Source organism: Mauremys reevesii, linkage group 23 (assembly GCF_016161935.1).
Source record: "Mauremys reevesii isolate NIE-2019 linkage group 23, ASM1616193v1, whole genome shotgun sequence".
Lineage (NCBI taxonomy): Eukaryota > Metazoa > Chordata > Testudines > Geoemydidae > Mauremys > Mauremys reevesii.
The window spans coordinates 15,846,127-15,867,499 of record NC_052645.1 but is presented as its reverse complement, the minus strand read 5'-3'; the positions used below and the strand labels follow the sequence as shown (position 1 = coordinate 15,867,499).

The window sequence follows — 21,373 nt, the reverse complement described above, 5'->3', positions numbered from 1 at the left end:
TTCATGCTTTATAAAGCTATAGGCAAAAAAGAGCTTAGTATTGTAGCAAATTTTTATCTCTGTAACATGGCTAGTATGCTCTTGATAGTATACAAATAAAGTATAAAATAATTCAGCCTTGCAGAAAACATCTGTGTGAAATCAATATTATCCCCATGTTTTTCAGAACCAAGATGGACAAACTATTTGTATTCGTCCCTTGTGTGAATTCTTTCCAGCCCCTCCCTTTTTTAGAAATTGCTGCAAATGGTAGTTACCTTCAATCCCAAATTGTTTTTTGGCTAGCGCCTGTTTTTCCCTTACCTGAGTTCAAATGTTTTTCTTTTTGTCTTCATAGCTTAGACTTCTCCTCTGGAGCCTGTGTGCTGAGAATCTGATGTTGGGCTCGGCTTCCTGGCTGAACACAGCAGATCAGCCCATGAAAACTTCCATTCCGAGCCAAAGGAAAGGGTCCAACAGAAGACAGCACCTACTCTTTCAGGGTTGGCAGCAGGAAAGGGAACGAGAGGTGGAGGCTGCAGAGTCTGAAAAGAAGACTGAAAGGTAGAGGGATAATGATGACTGTGGAAGATGTGGTAGGTGGGGAAGAAAGTAATTTGGCTACAAGCTTAGCTGCAAGTGCTTTGGAAAGCAGTGGTTTGAAATTGGATTTTAGATTCCAGATAGTATTCTCATTCTCTCTACAGGTTCTTATGCCATGCCCATCACCATGGTATCTGAGCGGGTTTCAGTAGTCTATCTGCCACCAAAAGTGTGGTTCTTTTCTTTTTTCTTTCTCTCCAGGGAGAAGGCTCTATGTTTTTATTTTAATTTTAAGAAAGTACATGGACTATGTTTCTATCAGTGAAGGCAAGGTTGAAAGAAATGCATTTGCACTTAGAAAGGGAGGGATGTGATGGTTCTTAGATTCTGCAGAAGTTGGCTCCTCACTCCTGGACTGGACCAAGAAAGCTGCTCCTACAGACATCTTGTGCAGTAATCAGTTGTCAACTGCCGAGCTTTGGGTGATATAGGTATCACAGGTATCATTAAGCACCTTTAAGAGTAGGATTAATATTTTGAATTTGATACAATATTCGAGGGGAGCCTGTGTAAAAAGTGGAGGACAGGTTTAATGTGCTTCTGGTAACCTGTATTGCTGAGGAGGGACTTCCGCACTTCATACTATTTGGAGAGTCCTGAGGGCCAACTGTTTCATGCCTAGGTAGATTGCATTGCTAGAATTCAGTCAGAAGGGAGTTGAGGCTTATTTTACGGCAGCCATGTTGGAATACCATCTCCTATCTAGCCATTGATGTCAGAATGTGTCAACTCATGACTGTATAAATGAAGAAGCTGTGAGAACTCAACTGTGGACTGACAGGACCAATTTTATATATGCATCTTCAACCATGAGTCTGTATTGTAACTCTATGAAGTGTTTCTTCTGCTATCTTTACCTGGATTTAGCTGTTCTTCATTTGAGTGCTGATCTCTGCCAAGTTCTGGGCTAACTCAATGATGTGTGGTATCAAACTTGTAAAAAGTAGTTAGACCCTGCTATTACAGAATTCATAAACACATTTAGACATCTGTTTTAACATTTACAAATTGGCTAGGTATTTAAGGATCCCTCTCCCCACACTTTTAATTTAGGTCTGTCCAATCAGAGTTATAAAATGGTATCGTGTTCTACCTGAAGTCTTTTGCTATCTGAATACACTTGCCTTTAATTAATTTAGTGGGCGTATAGTTTGACTTCAGTTCTTTTGTTTAGAACTTCAAACTTTTTAACTTTTTTTGTTGAAAAATCAGAGTGTCATTCAGAGTTCCCACTGACCGTTGTTCCTCCCTTTTCATACAGGTGACATTTAAGTTGAAGATGGGTGGTGGAGAAAGGTTCAGCATTCCAGTTCCCCAGTCTAGAAATATTACCAAGAAGAATAAACAACTTAATAACAGGCAAAAGAGCAAAGATCAGAATTCTCAAATGAAGATGACCTATATGAAGAAAGAAAGAGGACATGGATGTAGCTCATCATCTATTGCATGGCAGGCCATGCAAAATGGGGGCAAGAACACTGTGCACTTCCCAAATAATCAGAATTGGAGTCCTACTTTATCAAGTCCCAACTCACTTTTCACATCTCAAACCAATCAGAACTATGCTGGAGCAAAATTTAGTGAGCCACCTTCACCAAGTGTTCTTCCTAAGCCACCAAGTCACTGGGTACCTGTTTCCTTTAATCCTTCTGATAAAGAAATAATGACCTTTCAGCTTAAAACCTTACTTAAAGTCCAGGCTTGAGATGGAACTTTAAAAATTGAAAAGTTTAAATTTTTACAGGGTTTCAAATTTGAGACTGTTAGTTAAATTCATAGTTCCAAAATGCACAATTTTTTTTATGGAATCAGATTTGTTAGCTGCATCTAAAAATTGAGTCACATGATGCAGGGATCTCTTTTTCAAGAGATGTCCAACTTAACTCTTCGTATCATTCAGAGTTGTGTGCTGTGTGCATTTACTGTGACAAACTATGTACTTGCAATATCAGCATGCAATCCAAACAAAGTTTGGTGCTCAGTAATGCTTATGTATTGTATTGCGCTTGGAATTTGAACTGTGACCACTTAAAATATGCTGATGCTTCCCCCCCCCTCCCCCCTTGGAAACGAGAGAAAATTATGGCAGAAAACAGACTCTTACATTATGTAATGCAGCTTTGATTGGAAAACGTAAGCAGTTTACAGAAGTACTCAAACCAGTATCTTTCATACTTATTTCAGATCAGTTAATTGTATGAAACCTGTTGAAAGCTAATTAAGAGGTCATTTTTTTTTACAAAATAAATCTACATCTAGCCACTACGAGAGAGATGTTTTTTTAAATATTAGCGAGCATTTATTTGGTGTGTGTTAATGATTGACAGGGCAGACAAACCTGAGACTAAAATTTACATGTTTTTTAGGAAATTTACTCCCCACACATTTTGTGCATCCTTACAAAACAATTTGATGTTAAAATTGCCTGATACCTTGATCATTTCAAAAATCTAGAAATGCATTTTTATTTTGAACCTGTACAATTTGAAATGTGCCAACTAACAAAAGCATTTTGCACTGCCAGGTGACAGCCAAAAACCTTCTAATCCCTTTCCTTTATTGGGATTGCACTGAGCAGTTTTTAAAATGCATTTTTGTATGTTTTATATCTTTGAAAAAGCTGAAATGATAGAGTTGTTTGGGCTAGTCTTAAATTGGATACCCTGTAATGTGAATTTGTTTAAACTAGTGTCACTTGTGGCAAGTATGAAACATATAAATAAGTTGGGGGAAAAAGAGCCATGTAAATAAATGTAAAACTTTGTAGCATATGTAAATTTATGCTGGGCTTTCCTGCAGAAAAAGTATTTTTAGTACAAAACTGCTGAATGTAAGATGACCATGCTGAGTACATGGCCTGATTTAAAAAATAAATATTTTGTTTAAAGAAAACTGTAAAAGCACACATGGCTGTGCCCTTGCACTTAAGTACCAGTGAACATTCACGTTGTTTGATTTTGTTGTAAGCTGTTTTTTAAGTAAATTCAGTGCAAATGAGGCTTTTAGAATTTTTAATAAAACAAAAAAACTTTTTAAAAAAAAGCTACACCAATTTTTGTGTAAAATGTACCTGTTTTGAATGTATAAAAGTGACTTTAGCTGGGATGAACTATTATAGTACACTAAAGGTTCTAAAACTCTATTAATGTAAAGGTCTCTCAATAGACAAGTTTATATAAATACCTAAGAGCTAGAGCCCTGCCTACAATTTAAAAAGTGTTCTAGGTGGTTTTATGTATTTGAGAGCACAGTAACTCCATTGATACTGCAATGGAGATTGAGCCATCCACATCGGGCTTTTATTATTTGGAATTTAGATGCAACAATACTGTATTTAATGTCCCTCCCCTTAAAGAACCACTGAAGTGCTGTTCTATTTAAAAATATATAAAACCCTATTAAGTCTTCCTTCTGAACTTTATTCCCAGTATGCTGGTTGTCAGCATATTAGTGTTTAAATAAAAGCTGTTTGTAATATGATACCCAATGCTTGATTTTATTCAGTGATGCCATAATCCAGTTTACAAAAGCACAGATGCTTCCATGGTGGAAGTGAGAAACTGATTTGTGACATACTGAAAGAATATGAAGACAGTTGTTTAAACACAGTAATCAGCAATAATGAAAAATGCGGAGTAAATAGGGTAATGATTACAAAAAAATAGCTTGCTAAAACAAAAGTGGTTCTTTAAGTGCTCAAGATGCACTTCTGTGCATTTAGTTCTGTTTATACATTCAAAGTGTGCTGGCAGCTATCAATGTTTACACATCTTCAAATAAGATGACTAGATTGGCAGTTTTCTAAATTTATGTTCCTTGTCTCCCAATCTCACCAAATGTTATCCATTGTATCCAAAGTGTAATTGTTATATTTGAAATTTAAAATGTTTATGAAGTACAGCTTGTACATGTATCAATTGGAAATCTAAAAAAACCCCCAAACAAATAAACTTAACCTTCCCCCCCCTAAACATGTCTGGTTGTTTTGTTTCTTAAAATAATTTGTATAAATGAATCACTTATTGCTCCAGCCTCCCATTATACATTTTGCACTAAGATTGAATTTCAACATGGGAAGGATTGTACTTAAGACAAGGAAAGAGGTGATTGTTAGTATCTTCTGAAGATGCTTGATTCTGAGGTAAGAGATACTGAAAGAGGGGAGACTTCAGCAGTATTTTGAAGATGAGTACTCTGCCTGAGCTGACCCGATAGTAAAGATTTTTGTGCAGATGGTGACTGTAGGGGAGATATTTAATGCATGGCTCAATTGGTGGGGCAGTGGGGAGAGACATTGGATTTTATGCCTGGGAATGATAGTGGAAATGTACATTGGAAGAGGCAGAGGAAAACGTTTAGTGGAGATAGCAACTAGAAATGTTTCCTCATACTGTTGTCTGTGACCAGCAGTTGTATCTTGTCTTGCATTTGGACTGTAAGCTCTTTTAGGCAGGGGACTGCCTTTGTGGTGTTTGTACAGCACCTAGCACATTGATGTCCTAATCTATTACTGGGGTTGGTAGGTGCTATGAGACTACAAATAAAAAAGGATAGCTGTAGAGCTAGGTAGACTTAATCACTGGTATAGAAGTGACAGTTGAAGCTATAGGACAGGGTTTCAGAAAAAAATGGATGAGTATTTTCCTCAACAACAGTATTTTCCTCTTGTTCCATACAGCCTCTTAACTATCTCCTACAGTACCCATGAGCACACTTTCTGTGAGATGGATCAATATTTGAAAGTAACTATCCTGAGTTTTTACACCAATGAAACCATTTGCTAATTTCTAGCTGCTTTATAAATAATTTTATAGTGCAGCTGGTCACTTGAGACTAGTTAATATGAAGGTCAAACTATAAGACAAGTTATTTTGTTCCTTATTTTTACTGTTTCTCCAAAATTGACTTTTTTCTAATGGAGAAAGTGTGTGCTTTTTTGCTGGCTGAAATGTATTTTTACACAAGTGTCAAGTCTTCCCTAGTGAGTCTGGCCTCAAACCAAAACCCACGCTATACATGGTTGGGATAGGTTTAAAAAGTCTTCATACCCATTTAACACCAATGCTTGAAAGAAAAACTCTTTGCAAGAGATTCAGTCCTTCTTCCCTTCACAACTGAAGCCTGAGAACTTAAATCCAGGTGATATTCATGTCTTTTTTTTTAAATACACAATCCATACATTTTTCAATGTTCTGCTTCAGTCAAATCCAGTATGTGTAATGAACAATTATAAAAATCCAGATTTAAACTCATTAATGCACAGTGAATAACGAATTAGAAAAACCAAAGTTTTTCCCCAGAAGAGGTGGTTCTGTGTTCATATATCTACCATGATGAGATCCTGGGTACTAAAGAATAGTGCTTCTCAAGACATTCCAAGAGCAGTGGATTTAAACATTCTGCTCTTCAGTAGTGTAGCACATTTTTTTTCAAACAGATTAATGGTATAACAGTATGGTGGACATTTTAAAAATATACCATTTAAATTCTCTGGTTCACCTTTCAATTTCCCCATGTTAACTTGCACTTCAGTTAAATAATCCCTATTTATAAAAAAGCAAATTTAGCCTTAAGTATAAAAATAACCTCCATTGAAGCACATGGGCCCAGAAGGATGGCCTACTTGCTTAGGCCTTAAGTTGGGATTCAGGAAACCTATGTTCAATTCCTTGCTCCCCCAGACTTCCTGTGATTTTGGGCAAGTCACATGGGGCCAGAAATTTTTAAACAGAATCTAGGTCCTCCAACTCCTATTGGAATTCATTTGGTCTCTCTGACTTGAGTCCTCATCTATAAAAATGTAGATAATAGATTTCCTATCTCACAGGGTTGTTGCACCGTGCTCAAATATTACTGTAACAAGGGCCCCTTCTAAAATTGCTTAGATGTAGGATACTTATAATTGTGAGGATCAGCTGCCTACCAAGAACAGGTAGGGATTTGATTTGCTATACTCAAGCCTTTACAAATTTAACAGAGCTATATGAAATGAATAGTTGAAAATGGGTGAGAAAAAGACCCCTAATACAACAGACTACAAACCAGGACAGCCTGAAAGTTATTCACTGAAAAGTTTCTGTTGTAGTCTCAGATCTAGTTCATATATTTCAGACAGCTCAGCAATTTACAACTAGTAGAACTAGAGCAAATTTCACTTCTGAAATTTGTATTTTAGTGTGAAGATTACAGTATTAGTTCATACGTATCAACCCTTAGTCTTTAATTTGAAATTTTATTCAAACAATGCCATGAAAACAACCAATGCTGCTTAGATTAAAACTCCTAGCTAGAGATAAACTATTTATTTGAAATAAATGCTAGCGTTATTCCAGATTGTGAGTTGCTGCTATCAGCATCTCAGTAAGTGAACATTTGAAAGGAAGATTTCTATTCCTGGTTGAAATACAAAATCTTTCTGTATGCATTTGACACTACAGCTGCCACTCAAATTATGCTTTCAGTGTCAGCTACTCAAAAAAGCTATCCAAAATACTAGGACTGTGATAAGACTACAAATTAATTGTAAAACAAGGAAAAGATGCCATTTTTCACATCAACTTGTAGAAAGGAAAAAACATGAAAGCTGCATATGATCTGATAAGTAGAAAGCCAATACGGTTTTCCAGATGTGAACAACGCAATTAAAAAACCTATATTCCAAGCACAGGACACAAAAGGAAATTTGAAAGAACATTAACTCTTGTTCATAGCTGCAACTTCAAAACAAAGTTTCTTTCCATATCTTAACCTCCCAGTGGGTCTGCTATTGATGAATACGCTTTGGCTCCACAAACAGGCCCAAGGAAAGTCTGTTCACAGGTATTTCAAGGTAGGATGACCACTAGTGGAACAGACTACAGCTGTGGTCATTCAGAAGGTGCTTTCAGGGTATAGCCAAAACCCTGTACATTTTATTCCCAATTCACAGACTTATTTAAACAGATAGAAAATTTAAGGCAGGATGGTGACGTGTACAAATAAAACATCTTTTCCCCAAATACACAACAGGTTACAGTGTTCCCTCATCATACACACATCCTCAAATGTGAATGTCTTCAAACAAATCTGATAGCAGCTGTCTAGAAGCTTTTTAAGAGCACTGCTATATTTTTTGCATTTATCTTGTTAGAGTATTAGTGGGATATTATATTCCTAAAATGTTGAATTTTATATTCCTTCATACTTTTAAATATTTTGTGCAGTGTTCCTGACAAACTAAATATGTAAGTTCTGTAATACACTGCAATCCTAGTTATAACATCCAACTGTCCTCTAACATGTTTCAAGCTATAGCAATACAAAATTCATTTTCAACATTTTGAGAGGCTCTTTTCAAGAGCAGAAGTGTCAAAACATGTAAACTTTCAGACTCTAAATAAGCTTTCATAATGTACATTTAAACACAGATGTGTAAATATTTAAAAGGCACATAATGGATAAACATCGATGCTGTTTCAATGACACCTGTATTTACCACCAGTCCTAATCTGAACACACAGCTACTTTATCCATTGTGGTTGAAGATTTTAATTAAAATTAACAGTTGGGTGCGTGGACTTTTGGATTTAATCCTAGACACATGGAATAGAAGTTCCAGTAGAGCTGACTGTTACTGCTGAAACAAACCTTTATGCTACAATTGTTATGGATTGCAGCTCCCTCCCCCTTTAAAAAAAACTAAAACATTCTATTTCACTTCTACAGTATCTGCATTAGGTGCAAATTCTAGTTTACCACAGAAAAGTGCAATTCCCACCCCCCTCACCGCTCCAAAGATGTATATACATATTGTTTTGTAGTATTCACACATTCCTGCAGAAAGCTTGCACGAGAGGGGCTTATTTGCTCTTAGAGCAGGAATAAGGTGTGTGCATTGGGGATGGATGATGGTGTCTGCAGGGGCTGACATGCATAAATATATAAATATTCCCTCTCTCCTTGGCCATGTCCCAATAATCCCCTTCCTGGCTGAAAGGCTCCACAGAACAGCCTTTTCAACATTTTTTCCCCATTGGAGCAAGAACTAGGGTACCATCTTCACTCTTGCAACGTTGTGGGTTTGTGCTCAGCTTTTCTGGCTTGCTCATGTGCACAAGTCAAGTTAATCATGCTACAGTTGACTTCAATCGAGCTGGCTTTTCAAAATAAAGACTTTGTTGGATAGATTTTATATTTTTAGAGCAATCTACACTATAACCACTGAGTCAGTTTTGGTTTTTAGCACTGTACAATTTTCCAAAATAGTCAATTTCTCTTTTGCTGTTAATATCCTATAAAACAATTCATTATAAGTATAGGCCCCAATCTTATCTACATGTTTAAAATTCATTTAAGCCGCTACACTTCTGTTTTCCAAGATTGGGAGTCCACAGTAAATTTTATCAGGACATTTCCCCTTTTTGCACAAGTTACAATCATTTAATAAAGCATTGTATGCTCTACTATTGCCAAAAGCCATCTCAGGCTTTGAGAGGTTGAAGAAAAAATAGAATTCTTACATAAAAAATAATTTTTACTGTTATCTACCAGATAAACACCTTTGTTACAGTGCATGACATGGTAAGTGTAAGTAACTGCTAGCTGTTATCTAGAAATTTTGTTCCCTCATGCATCTTTAAATTCTGCTTAACAACCCATGATTTGTCTACTGCATTATCTCAAATATGACAAATGGGGGAAATCTGTATATTTGTTAAGCAACCTTGATCATGGAAATTAGGATAAATCTCTTTTGCATTATTAGGCCAAAGATACACTTAACATTATTTCACCCATTAACCCTCTTAAAAAAAAAAGTACATTGGTATCTAGACAGACAAAATAAATGGATTCCTGTTCTATTTTACCACTAAAACCTTAAAGAAGCACCTTACTTCACAGAGGATGCATGGCCTTGTTCCTAACGCTGCTCTAGAATCAAATTCTAAAGCTACAATAACTCCAGTGGATCAGTATTTCCTTCATATTTTTTTTTTTATTACAGCATGTTTGCTAAATTTACAGCAAGCCGAAAATAAGCTGGGTCTTTAGTTATTTTGATCAAAACATTGATGTTTTAAAGGTAGTACACAATATTTGTTAAAAAGAACATATAAAAATACCTTTTTAGAAGCCCCTATATGAAAGAAAATACAAAGTTTAATCCCACAACTTTTCTCTGCTAGAGCTGCACGCTACTGCTAGTTTTAAATAGACTTTGTTGTTTTTAAACTATACATCCAGGAAAGTCTACAAAATTAAAGGAACGTGCATATAAATGATTGCATAGCAGAACATGAACATTAACTGCAAAGAGTAAAGAAAAAAGTTAGAAATACTATCAAGTATACAAAGGTTCTAGAATCAACCCCTTAAGCACATTCAACAGCCTGTATTGCTGTCTGTTTCCTCAATGGCTCTGCTGAAATTACTAAAACCAAAACCTAAAAGTAATTATCTAAAAAGGAAACTTTTCACCAACGTCTTCATACACTACTATATAGACAGCAAGGAACATAAGGTGTTTGACACTGGCTTGTTTTTTTCCTATTTAAATTCAAAGCCAGAAGCCATTTTCTTAACAAAACATCTTGCCTTCCAGAGAAATACTTGTGAGATTACATACTGGTATTGTACTATTTTTCACATTAGTTTACTCAAGATACTGTATTTGTGATAAAATAGCTAGAGATGCAGTTCTAATTCACACCCAACTTGAAAGATTTGTCTGTAAGTAATTTAAAATGAAACCTTGTAACCAAAACACTATCCAGTCTGGGGATGAAGGGATGTAATTTAGGCTTGTTTGACTAGATAAATTTTGAAGTGTAAAAGCAATCCTTTAGTTATTCACAAAATAGAGAGATGGCTAGAGTTTGATATCTATGAATGCACCAACTAACCACAAGAGTAATTGGCATAAAAGTTTAGTTCTTATATACTGTACACACACAACTTGAAACAAGCTACTTGCATCTAACAGCAGGAAACTAAGCAATTTATGATTAACTGCTCACTAAAATTTAGAATAGATACAAAAACTGAGTAAAATGTACACACATTAACCTAATATTGTAGCTGCTCTGTCATTTGCTTAAATGTGACCTTAATATTTTCAAATGTATATGTTTTTGTTAGACAGCTAATATTAGCAGCTGGGTAAAAACAATGAAGCCCTCTCCTGACAACTATCATGACACTGCGTGATCCCCAAGACGGTGACTCTCCCCAGATACTATATGCAATGTTAGTACCATCTCTACAGATGGTGGGGTTAACAAGAAACTTCAACACCATGTGTCTACTTGCTGTAGGGTGGGCATGAAAAATAGAGATTTCCTCCCTTTAAACAATGGAAACATAATGTTGCCAGTCTATTTCACAGCAGACAGCATTGCACTACAGCTGCCTAGTTTTCCACTCATATTGCAAACTTTTAATACTGAAGAACAAGTTAAACTGCTAGTTTAACTGCTCCACACCAATTTGTACCAATTTCTCTGTGGGTGTGAAATTGTAAGAGGACAATGTTGCAAATTATGGTCAATCAAGTTATCACCAATGTTTTAAGCATCAAAAAATGCAAATCTTTACAAAAATATACACAGACACCACAATCAAATCAATAGCTGCCCATGACATTTCACGAAGTGGATTCTCTTAGTGGCTTCTCAACACTGTTATTTTAATTATAACCATTGCCTGCTACAGGGAAAACTGACAAAAAGAGAAGTTCTTTTTAGCACTGTTGCAACATCATATTCCTGATAATTTAAGAAAACTGAACTGTGTGTAAATGAATGATTCATGCCTAAAAACAAGATGGTTACACTGTTAGTGGCCACTGGACTTGGGACTAGTCCATGACCGTGATCTGGATTTTGACCTAGATCTAGAGTGTGATCTTGACTGAGATTTGGATCTAGCTGGTTCTTTTTTTCTCGGTTCCTTTTCATATCTTGAGCTGGACTTATACTGTGTTTTAGTATCTGTTTTAGAGGTGCCTCTAGATTTGGTGTGAGATGCAGACCTAGAACGTGATTTAGCCTTCATTTCTTTCTTGGGCTGTGACTTGGATCGTGATCTTGAATTGGACTTAGATCTTGAAAAAGATCGATTGCGGTGTTTGAACCTATCAGAATAAAGGGGAGAGAGATTTGAATATAAAAATGCTATTCTTAGACATCTAGTACATTTTTAAAACCATTTTTGCAGGAGTAAATTTTTTAATCTAAAGTTAAGGATTATAGTAATCTAGTTCTGAATTTAAACGGTGTAAAAAAATTTTTTTTTTTTTTTTTTTTTACCTATCATTGTCCGAACGGCTCCTGCTACGCCGAGGTCTTCCAGTAGGTCTACTGCTAAAAAGGTACATCAGAAAAAGTAAACGGTGACAAATACCTTTGTATTTATATAGATGATTAATAAGTTTAGTTTTTTTGAGATGTGCATTTGCTTTTAATTCTTTAATATGAAGCACAGAATTGTATTTCATTCAATATTTCTGTTTTGATGAAGCATGCAAAATACAGTAACTCCCACACATGTGATTACAAAGTGAGCATACAAAAAAAGTATTCAAAATGTTAACAACTAAATAGTCAGTATGTTTTTTCTTCTCCAACTGACTGCTGTGTAGTTGAAGTCAAACACTACACTTACTTTCTAGGACTATAAGATCTTCTATAGTTGTAATCAAAAGAACGACTTCTAGACCTCCTCCTTTCATAACTCCGGCTTCTAGATCGCCTATATCTGTCATAGTCATCATAGCGAGAAGAACTGTACACGTTTCTCCCTTCCTTGGCTTTCATCTGATTTGGAGCTGCAGAAAAATAGCAATATTTAATATTTTTGTTAAAAAAAATATCAAATGTAACTTTCTAATTTCTAGATCAGTTCTCCCTGCCCCTTCCTTTGAATTTCCATTATGCATTAGTGGGGGCATCCGTTTCCAAAAATCAATTTAAGTGGGCTCAATTCCTGAGTCAAGACAATGCATTTTGATGAAGACCGGAAGGGACACATGTGAGAGATGTAAAAGTGGTTGCACACCATCTTTATGCCCCATTACTACTGTTTAGAGCAGCCTTGGGGCTGCTGTAAGTTGTGTCCAGTTGCCAGCTGTGAATGATGATTTGGGTAACAGAGTATTGCTTGGATGTAGCAGTGCTTCTTCAGCCATACCCCTGCCCACATATACCAACTGGTAGTAAAGAGCTGGTTATGCTAGTTCTATCCCATTGGAGAAAAATCTTATAATCTTCAGTTGGCCTGTTAGTAGAGCTTCATGGCCCTATTATGTGTTGATATTTCTGAATTCAGTTAAGAGGACAGTCAACTAGAAATCTAGTCAATTTTTAAAGAAATGGGCAAAAAGTTTCAGGTATTATACCCATCCCACAGTCTACTGATTTTTGCAGCCTTTTTTTTTTTTTTTTTTTTAAATATAAAACAAATTTTCTCCTTTTTTGGCAGACCAACAACGGAATCTATACAAGGAAAGGCAGCAAAAAGTCTTGTGGCACCTTATAATGTATAAGGTGCCACAAGACTCTTTGCTGCTTTTACAGATCCAGACTAACACGGCTACCCCTCTGATACTATACAAGGAAAGTGGTGAAACTGATTATACACAAGGTAAACAAGAGTGAAGTATAAATTGATTATGACCCTTCAACCAAAATTGGCAGGAAATAGGCTTGGTCCTGTTCTATTTTTCCCCCCCAAAAGGGGGCAAGGGGAGATGAGAAATAGCAGCACATTACTACTACTATATTGTATTTTCCCCTTGAATTAAATGCACGTCTAAAAAATATAAAATAAAAAATATATGGAGATATACTTATCTCATAGAACTGGAAGGAACCCCGAAAGGTCATCGAGTCCAGCCCCCTGCCTTCACTAGCAGGACCCTCATCCAAATATGAAGCAATATTGGGTATATTAACCTCACACTGCTATGCTTCAACGTATATTTTAAATATTTTCCATGTTGCAAAGAAGCCAGTGTCTGGAATCACACACTTGTGATGTGTGCACTAGCAGTTATCAAATGCATGGTAAGGGGTTAATTCATTTTCCTAAAGAAACTTAAGGCGATGTTATATCCCACCCCTCCCCCCCCAAAAAACCCAAACATTCAGGACTGAATTTTGTCCTTGCATGCATACAATTTCCATTTACTTCAAGGGTTTCATGCAATTTTTTGTGGGAGAACATAACAGGTATATTGTTTCTCCGATACTTTGTACTGCAAGATCCTTGTCTGACATATCAGACAAATAAGACTAAATTTGCATATACATGTTTTAGAATACTAACATGTTACAAGTTTCTTGTAATGCATTCTTAAAATCAGCCATTTTCTGAAGAATAATACTTAATACAACCACATTAGTTCTGTTTTAGAGTTATAAAAACTGGAATAAGACTACTTACTTTCAATTATATGGTAAACACCAAAGATTTCTTATACCATATCCATATTAAGTGTGAAATTGATTATACAAATTAAGTATCATTTTGGATTCAGAACCATCAAAACATTTCATTTTGATATCGAAACAAATAAATATATTAATTTATTAGGGCTGTTGATTAATCGGAGTTAACTTATGCGATTAACTCAAAAAAATTAATTGTGATTAATTGCACTGTTAAACAATATCAATTGAAATGTATTAAATATCTTGGACTTTTTTCTACATTTTCAAATATATTGATTTCTATTACAACACAGAATACAAAGTGTAGTGTTCACTTTATATTGTTTTTGATAATTCTTACAGTGCAAATATTTGTAAACAAAAGAAATAGTATTTTTCAATTCACCTCATACAAGTACTGTAGTGCAATCTAAGTGTAACTTACAAATGCAGATTTTTTTTGTTACGTATGTGCACTCAAAAAACAAAACAATGTAAAACTTTAGCGCTTACAAGTCCACTCAGTCCTACTTCTTGTTCAGCCAATCGCTAAGACAAACAAGTTTTTTGCCTGCTTCTTACTTACAATGTCTCTGAAAGTGAGAACAGGTGTTCGCATGGCACTGTTGTAAATACCTTGCAACGCCAGCTACAACAGTGCCATGCGAACGCCTGTTCTCACTTTCAGGTGACATTGTAAAGAAAAAGCAAGCAGCATCATCTCCTGCAAATTGTAACCAAACTCGTTTGTCTGAGCAATTGGCTGAAGTAGGCATGAGTGGACTTGTAGGCTCTAAAGTTTTACATTGTTTTGTTTTTGAATGCAGTTATTTTTTGTACACAATTCTACATTTGTAAGTTCAACTTTCATGATAAAGAGACTGCATTACTAATACTTGTATTAGGTGAATTGAAAAATACTATTTTGGTTTTTTTACAGTGCAAATATTTGTAATAAAATATAAAGTGAGCACTGTTTACTTCGTGGTCTATGTTGTAACTGAAATCAATAGATTTGAAAATGTAGAAAACTTTAAATATTTAAAGAAAGGGTATTCTATTATTAACAACTCAATTCGTTTTTTCTAAATCGCCTGACAGCCCTATAATTTATATTAAAATAGTATACAGATGCTCCCCTACTTACGCAAGACGTTCCGTTCTGACTATCCTAACATTAAGGATATAACTATATACTGATACTACACACAAAGGCACTTACTTTTCCGATCACCCTGCGCAAACTGGATTTCTATCTGCCGGCCACAAATCCACTTCCGGTCCAAATTATGGAGGGCATCTTCAGCATCACGGACATCTTCAAATGTGCTAAGTGTTAAGGTACTTGGGAATTTGAGTAGTTAACTTCAAGTTGACAGCTTTTCCTGGATTTTTAATCTTGCTATAGGGCACACTAAAAACTGTCTCCCATTAACTGTAAGGTTGTAGGAGAATTTTTAGAGAGAGGAATACAATACAAATCTTGTGATATGGGTACAACCAAGAGTATTTATCCTTTAGTGAACAATCACCATGTAACTCCATAGCTTTCTTTTCTCCCATACATACTGATGTATCAAAAGTAGTTAAAGAAGGTTAGTTATCAGTGATCTGATTCTCTAGGTTTGCCTTACCCCCCCCCCCCAAAAAAAAAGGGAGGAGGGGAGAATGCTAACTCTTAAAAATGCTTAAGCAACATTAGTGAAAAGTGAAAATTCTGCATTCATTACATTTATTCCCCTTTTCACTTACTCCTTTAAAACTGATTATGACTTTCAGCAATTGTTACTCAAATATAGACCACCATATTCTATTAAAGAATAACGCATATAATGAAACATTAAGCTATGGATTAGTTGTTCAATAATGTGTAATCATCAATATCTTTAATCCATAATACTGTTCACTGTAATTCCTCAGTCTAGCTGATTTAAAAGAATAAATCATCTGTATTGGTCTGCATACCAACTTCGTCCATCATCTCCTGGGTACCATATAGGTATACTTATCTTGATAAATAAACCAAGAATGAATGCATTTCATTCAAGACAGTTACAATTTCAATACCACCCACAAGTGAAATATTACAGGTTCTGTCAACTGACTAAACCAGAATAATTTATCAAGTTACCACTTACATGAGAAACAGAAAAAAAAAACCTGTTATTCTGTAGGATACATCAGGTATGACTCCTTTAATCTTGGCCACCATTCAACTTCATCTTGACCTTTAACTCTTTAAGTGCTTGTCAGAAGGACTTGTCATGAGATGCTTGGTCAAAAATGACAGATGGCTTTATCTTTTACTTTGAAAAACAACCTTTTCCCCCTTTTGTAGATAAAGCGAAGCTTTGTCTCCCATTATGGCTTGTCCTTCTTCCAGCTTTTCTTTACTTTTTCTTTTCCCAAACTCTCCCTTCTCTTCAAGCCTGATCCTTAAGAGGTCTTTGGCTTGTCTACTTGCCTTAATTGTTGAACTCTACTCTAAAGGTTCTTTCATGCTTTCTCTTTGGGGTCGCCATTACTGTACAGCTTTACATTCTCTGAGGCAACAACAGAGGACAGTAAATTAGGGGACAATATTAAAGAAAGAAGTTTACCTCATTTTTTATACAAACTGCTTTTGATCAAGTGATTCCAGTTTCCATGTTTTTAAATTAACAGTGAATACCAGTCACAATTTGCTAAGCACAAGAACAAATTTACTTTCAGCATCAGTTATATTAAAAATGCGGTAGACACTTCTGAGTCAGTGATAATTGTCATTTAAATCATATAGTATCAATTCGAGTGACAGATATTCAACAAAATAGCTCTTATCTTACTGGATCTGGTTTAAAGTTTTGCAAAAAAGGTAAAGAGCAATTTGCGAGGAGTTAATCTTCAAAAAAAAAATGGAATACACCACAATAAGACATTAGAAACAACACAAAAGTAAACTGCTTTTTCATTTAGATTTGTTACCTCTTACACAAACTTGAATTTCAAACTTCAACACCCCTCACTAATCAGCCATCTGAAGAAAGGATATTGAACGTAAGCAAATCCTCTTGGACGACGAGTGTAGAAATCAAGTGGAACGTACACATCAACTATCGGCCCATAACGACCAAACTCACGACGCAAGTCTTCAGACCTGAAATACCATAAATACATTTTTATATATTCTCTCACTTTTTACATTTAAGTTGCAAACTGAAATATTTAAAGAAACTATTAAAAAATCTTGAATCAAATAATATGGGCAAAGCAAGCTTTTAGAACTAACTAGATGATGAAGTACAAAAAAACCTAAAATAATTCTGAGTAATTAATCTTTGTGATAAAATTAATCAGAATAAATTAAAAACCTGATCTGAATTACACATCAACTGTAGGGGCTTCGCTAAAGCTCCCAAGGTGTTTAGAATCTTGGAATTATTAAAATTTTATGCTAGCAGCTTGGAATCTGAAAACTCATTACAATTCAATATTGGGCAACTGTAAATGGAGAAAATACATGTAATGGTGTATTCAATAATTCAGTACTGTTTACTAAAGGTGGGTGGGAAAGAAGAAGAAACAGCAGGCCTGGTATAAAAAAATTTAAGAAAGAGCTTCTCTAAGACTTCTAATTCCACATTTTTGCACCATGAAAACAGAAAGTTACATCATTTGGAAACTCAAGAAAGAACCTCAAAACTAATCATTCTATCTCACAAGGTGAATTTCAGATATATCAAACAACAAAACTAGTCTAAAGCAGCCATTCAAGCCACTAAGAGTTAATTGCTTCATGGAGGTGATCTAACAAAAGAGTAATTCTGTTCAATAGGTCTGTCGCTATTTGGAATCATCCCCTCTTTCCCTCCATCATCATCAACTCTCTCATACAGATTTCATTGCATAAAATAGTCATGGCTGGGAAAGTCAATGATGAAAAGTTACCACTATTTATCTCTCTTCCTCAGAGTCTGGGGAAGAATGCATGACACACACCAGTCATAAGAACACAGGAGGTAAACAAAGATTCAATAGGAAATCTCAACATCATGGTATCTGTACAAAGGACAGAGTTTTCACGGCACGTTACAGAAAGGGACCAAATAGGTTCCCCATTCTCTTCAAAATTTATATGTAATAGTTTTCATCCTCAACTGTTCTGGTCATTAAATAAGTTTCACTCTAAAACTAATCACAAATATAATCACAGAGGAAAGAGAGGTGACCACACAAAAAAGGCCGTCACACATAACCTGTTTCCAATTCAGAACTATTAGTATCATAGGGAAAAAATGCAACTCCTACTCCATAACAATTTCTACTTCAATGTTATTTATTGCATGACTCCTTTACGGTACATTATTTTCCTGATAGCAAGTTAAACAATATACCCTTAGACCTTAATCCTGCATTCCACAAAAACAACACTCTTACTGACTTAAATAGGATTTATAGAGAAATCTCTGACCTTTAATATATAAATATACTTAATACAAAGTACAGGGAAATACGATAGAATAAGCAGTTTGCTAAAAATACCCACTAGAAAAATGAAAAAAAAAAGATGCTGTTCTTTCCCACTTGAAATGAAATAAAAGTTACAGCAGTCTCATTTTATTTGTGTGGATTTACTTTTTAGACAACTCTGAAATGTAACTTTAGACAACTCCACCCCTTATTTATTTATTTCTCTCTAATTACTGAAAAAAAACAAAAAAACACTTTTTTACACAACAATTAGCGCAGTAATCATCCATCAATAGGAACACACACTACGCGGCGCGGGGGGGAGGCTTTCTGTGCACACTAAAGACTGGTGCTTTTTCAACTCACGGCAATCGCGGTTTCTCCTGAGGTTCTACTCTACCCTCAAGGGGCAAATATTTGAAACCAGCGGTTGTTGGGGAGCTGCCCGTGATGGTGCACACATGTCCTGGAGCACAGAGTCTGGCCTCCAGGTTACTCTCCCAACCCCTGCCTCGTGGTGAGCCAGCGCAGGTTAATCCGCGGGGTCTCTACGGCTCTCCTGCTTTTCGTTAAGTTTTCCCTCCCTGGTTTTGTTTGGCTGTTTTCTGAACTCAGTGCTCTGGGTGAAGCGGCTGTGAGCCGGGGCGGGAGGGATAAAACGGGAGGCATGCGAAGAATGGAGGCTATGAGAAGGATGGGGAAGGAGGAAGCGGCCTGGGTCTCCTTTCCCCTTCCTCAGGGAACCCCCGCTCCTCCTCCCATGTGGTAGCTGCCTGCGCGGCCTAGTGAGCCCGCCAAAGCCTGCGCAGCCCTCGCGCCATGCTCCGGCCCGCGGCCCCTCCCAGCGCCCCCGCCCGCCTGCCCGAGCCCCCTTCCCTGGATCCCCCCCGCACTTACACACACCTGGTGTCGTCGGCCACATTCCGCACGAACAGCGAGGTGTTAGGGGGGCGCAGGTAGCGGGACATGGCGGCGGCTCCCAGGCAGGGCCCAGACGCGGAGGAGAAAAGAGGAGCGAAGCGACTCTCCTGAGAGAGACAGCGCCACCACTATCAACGGCCTCGCCGCCTCTCGCGAGACTGCGGGGCGCTTCCGGCGAGAGCGCAGCCCGAACAAGGAGGAGGGGAGGTGGAAGAAAGAGAGCAGGCGCCAAACTGCCAGCCCCCCCCGGCCACACCTCGCTTTGCGCATGCGCCAAGTCCTCTCTGGGCGGTGCGCACGCGTCGAACCCTCTATCCTCCTTGCGTCGCCCCCTGCTCTTGGGATCCTCCCGTCTCTTTTTTCCGCACATGCACCGCCCGCCACTTATCCAGCGCATGCGTTGCCCGATGGCGCCCGCTTTACCCGCGCTTGCTGTCTCGCGCGGCAGTAGCGTTCTCTTGGCCCGTGCGCGCCGCCTGATCCCTTTCCCGCCAGAACAGAGCTGAGGCGCTGAGCGCGCGCCTGACTCTCCCCTCCCAGGCGAGGAATGGGGAAGGTGGCGAGAGGGGAACCAGCGCCTGAGGGGCAGCTTCAGCCATGTTGCTGGCTGCTGCTGTGAGGGGCAGAGAGCCCCCCACACCATTACTGTAAAGCACCACACCTCTCAGTCTAGCCAGACAATAAACCAGGACAGCCCTGCCCAAAATCAAGGGCAGAGTGGTGCACAGGTAGGTGCAGTGATGCAGGGTAACGGTGACCACTGCACCAATCCTCATCCCGCATTCTGCGTGCACAGCCTCAAATGACATGTTTTGTGGCAGGATAAGTCCCTTTACCATGACACCGGCAATTTACAAGGTAACATTGGAATGCTAGTGCTAGCCCACCTTGGATGCCTGCATGGTGTCCAAATCTCAACATGCTGCACCATCCAAAATGCTGACATGTAACCTCTTAGCTGGTGCTGTCAAAACCGTACATTTTGGTGCTGTTGCGTCTTGGAACCGTTAGAAACGCCTTGTTGCATCCCAGTGGAAGGTCATGATGTTACACATAGAAGCATCAGTCAGGATGCTTAGCAGGACCAAAAAGTGTCTTCAGGACTCAAGGAGAGAATAGCTGGTAACCAAAGTCACATGATGTATGAGCAAGTGGTTGAGAGTCAGGGCTCCTGTGTGCCATACCTGTCTTTGCTACTGACTCACTAGGTGACCTTGGGTAAGTCACTTGACCTTTTTGTACTTTGTTTTACCCATATGTAAAATGGGGATAATTATACCATTAAGACTATTGTACAGTGCACGGTGCATTACTTGTGCATGGTGCTTTAGACAAATAAATGAGAGGTCACTGACTTCAAATCAACCTCTGTAGTGGCTGAGTTAATGAAGTGCTCATTAAAGAAACCTGTTAAGGTTCAGATCACATGGTAATGTATAGCAAATCTGAGGAACAGATGGGCGTCACCACAAGCCACCAGCATTCAACGCTTTCTTTGACCTTTTAACGAACAGACTTTGCTATTGCCTCATTTTAGTAGGTGGAACACAAGTAAATCTGTAGCGGCTACAAACACACAGTCCCACTCAGATCCTGTTGTTCTCTCTCACATGCCCAGAATGGTTTGTCATTACTGCATGTTCAACAAGGTTGAGGAAGTGAGATCCCTGGAAAAGGAGGCCTTGTATTGCATTCTGCCAAATAGAAAAGCGTCTTGGTCGTTATTGTGTCTGAGTAACACTGAGTAAAATCTTTGGCCTTTGACTCATGTGATGTACTTTGCTCTTTGAGAGTAGAGATAAGGACCCTGACCTACAGTAATTTGTAATTTATACAATAGGTGTTTCCCTCTCTAACACTATCCTGCACTATACCTACTAGCAGTGGGCATTTGAGCTGAGTACAATGTGCAATAAATATACAATAAAATTCTATGCACACGCAAAAGCTTCTTTAAAAGAACATGAAATTGGTAATAGCAAGCCAGAAAAGATGATTGAGGATTAAACCTACCA

General features: G+C 37.5%; 2 protein-coding genes across 5 annotated transcripts; one reads left to right on the top strand and one right to left on the bottom strand.

Moving 5' to 3' along the window:
• Positions 1 to 406: 406 nt before the first annotated feature.
• PNRC2 (proline rich nuclear receptor coactivator 2) lies at positions 407 to 4,549 on the top strand. The gene is made up of 2 exons (XM_039511827.1): positions 407 to 543; positions 1,844 to 4,549. The coding sequence occupies exon 2, from the start codon at positions 1,862 to 1,864 to the stop codon at positions 2,285 to 2,287; it is 426 nt and encodes a 141-aa protein (XP_039367761.1). The 5' UTR covers positions 407 to 543; positions 1,844 to 1,861; the 3' UTR covers positions 2,288 to 4,549.
• A 4,939-nt stretch (positions 4,550 to 9,488) lies between these two features.
• Positions 9,489 to 19,698, bottom strand: SRSF10 (serine and arginine rich splicing factor 10). 4 transcript variants are annotated; one of them, XM_039511759.1, is made up of 6 exons: positions 19,335 to 19,698; positions 17,020 to 17,124; positions 15,211 to 15,314; positions 12,223 to 12,385; positions 11,868 to 11,918; positions 9,489 to 11,692 (listed from the first exon to the last, which is right to left on the bottom strand). In XM_039511759.1, exons 1-6 carry the CDS (start codon positions 19,403 to 19,405, stop codon positions 11,395 to 11,397), a joined length of 792 nt encoding a protein of 263 aa, XP_039367693.1. In that variant the 5' UTR covers positions 19,406 to 19,698; the 3' UTR covers positions 9,489 to 11,394. The 4 variants fall into 4 exon arrangements, with proteins under 4 accessions (XP_039367693.1, XP_039367695.1, XP_039367694.1 ...); XM_039511761.1 differs by having other exon boundaries at positions 19,341 to 19,698; XM_039511760.1 differs by having other exon boundaries at positions 9,495 to 11,692; positions 11,868 to 11,921; positions 19,341 to 19,696.
• Between the last annotated feature and the right edge of the window lie 1,675 nt (positions 19,699 to 21,373).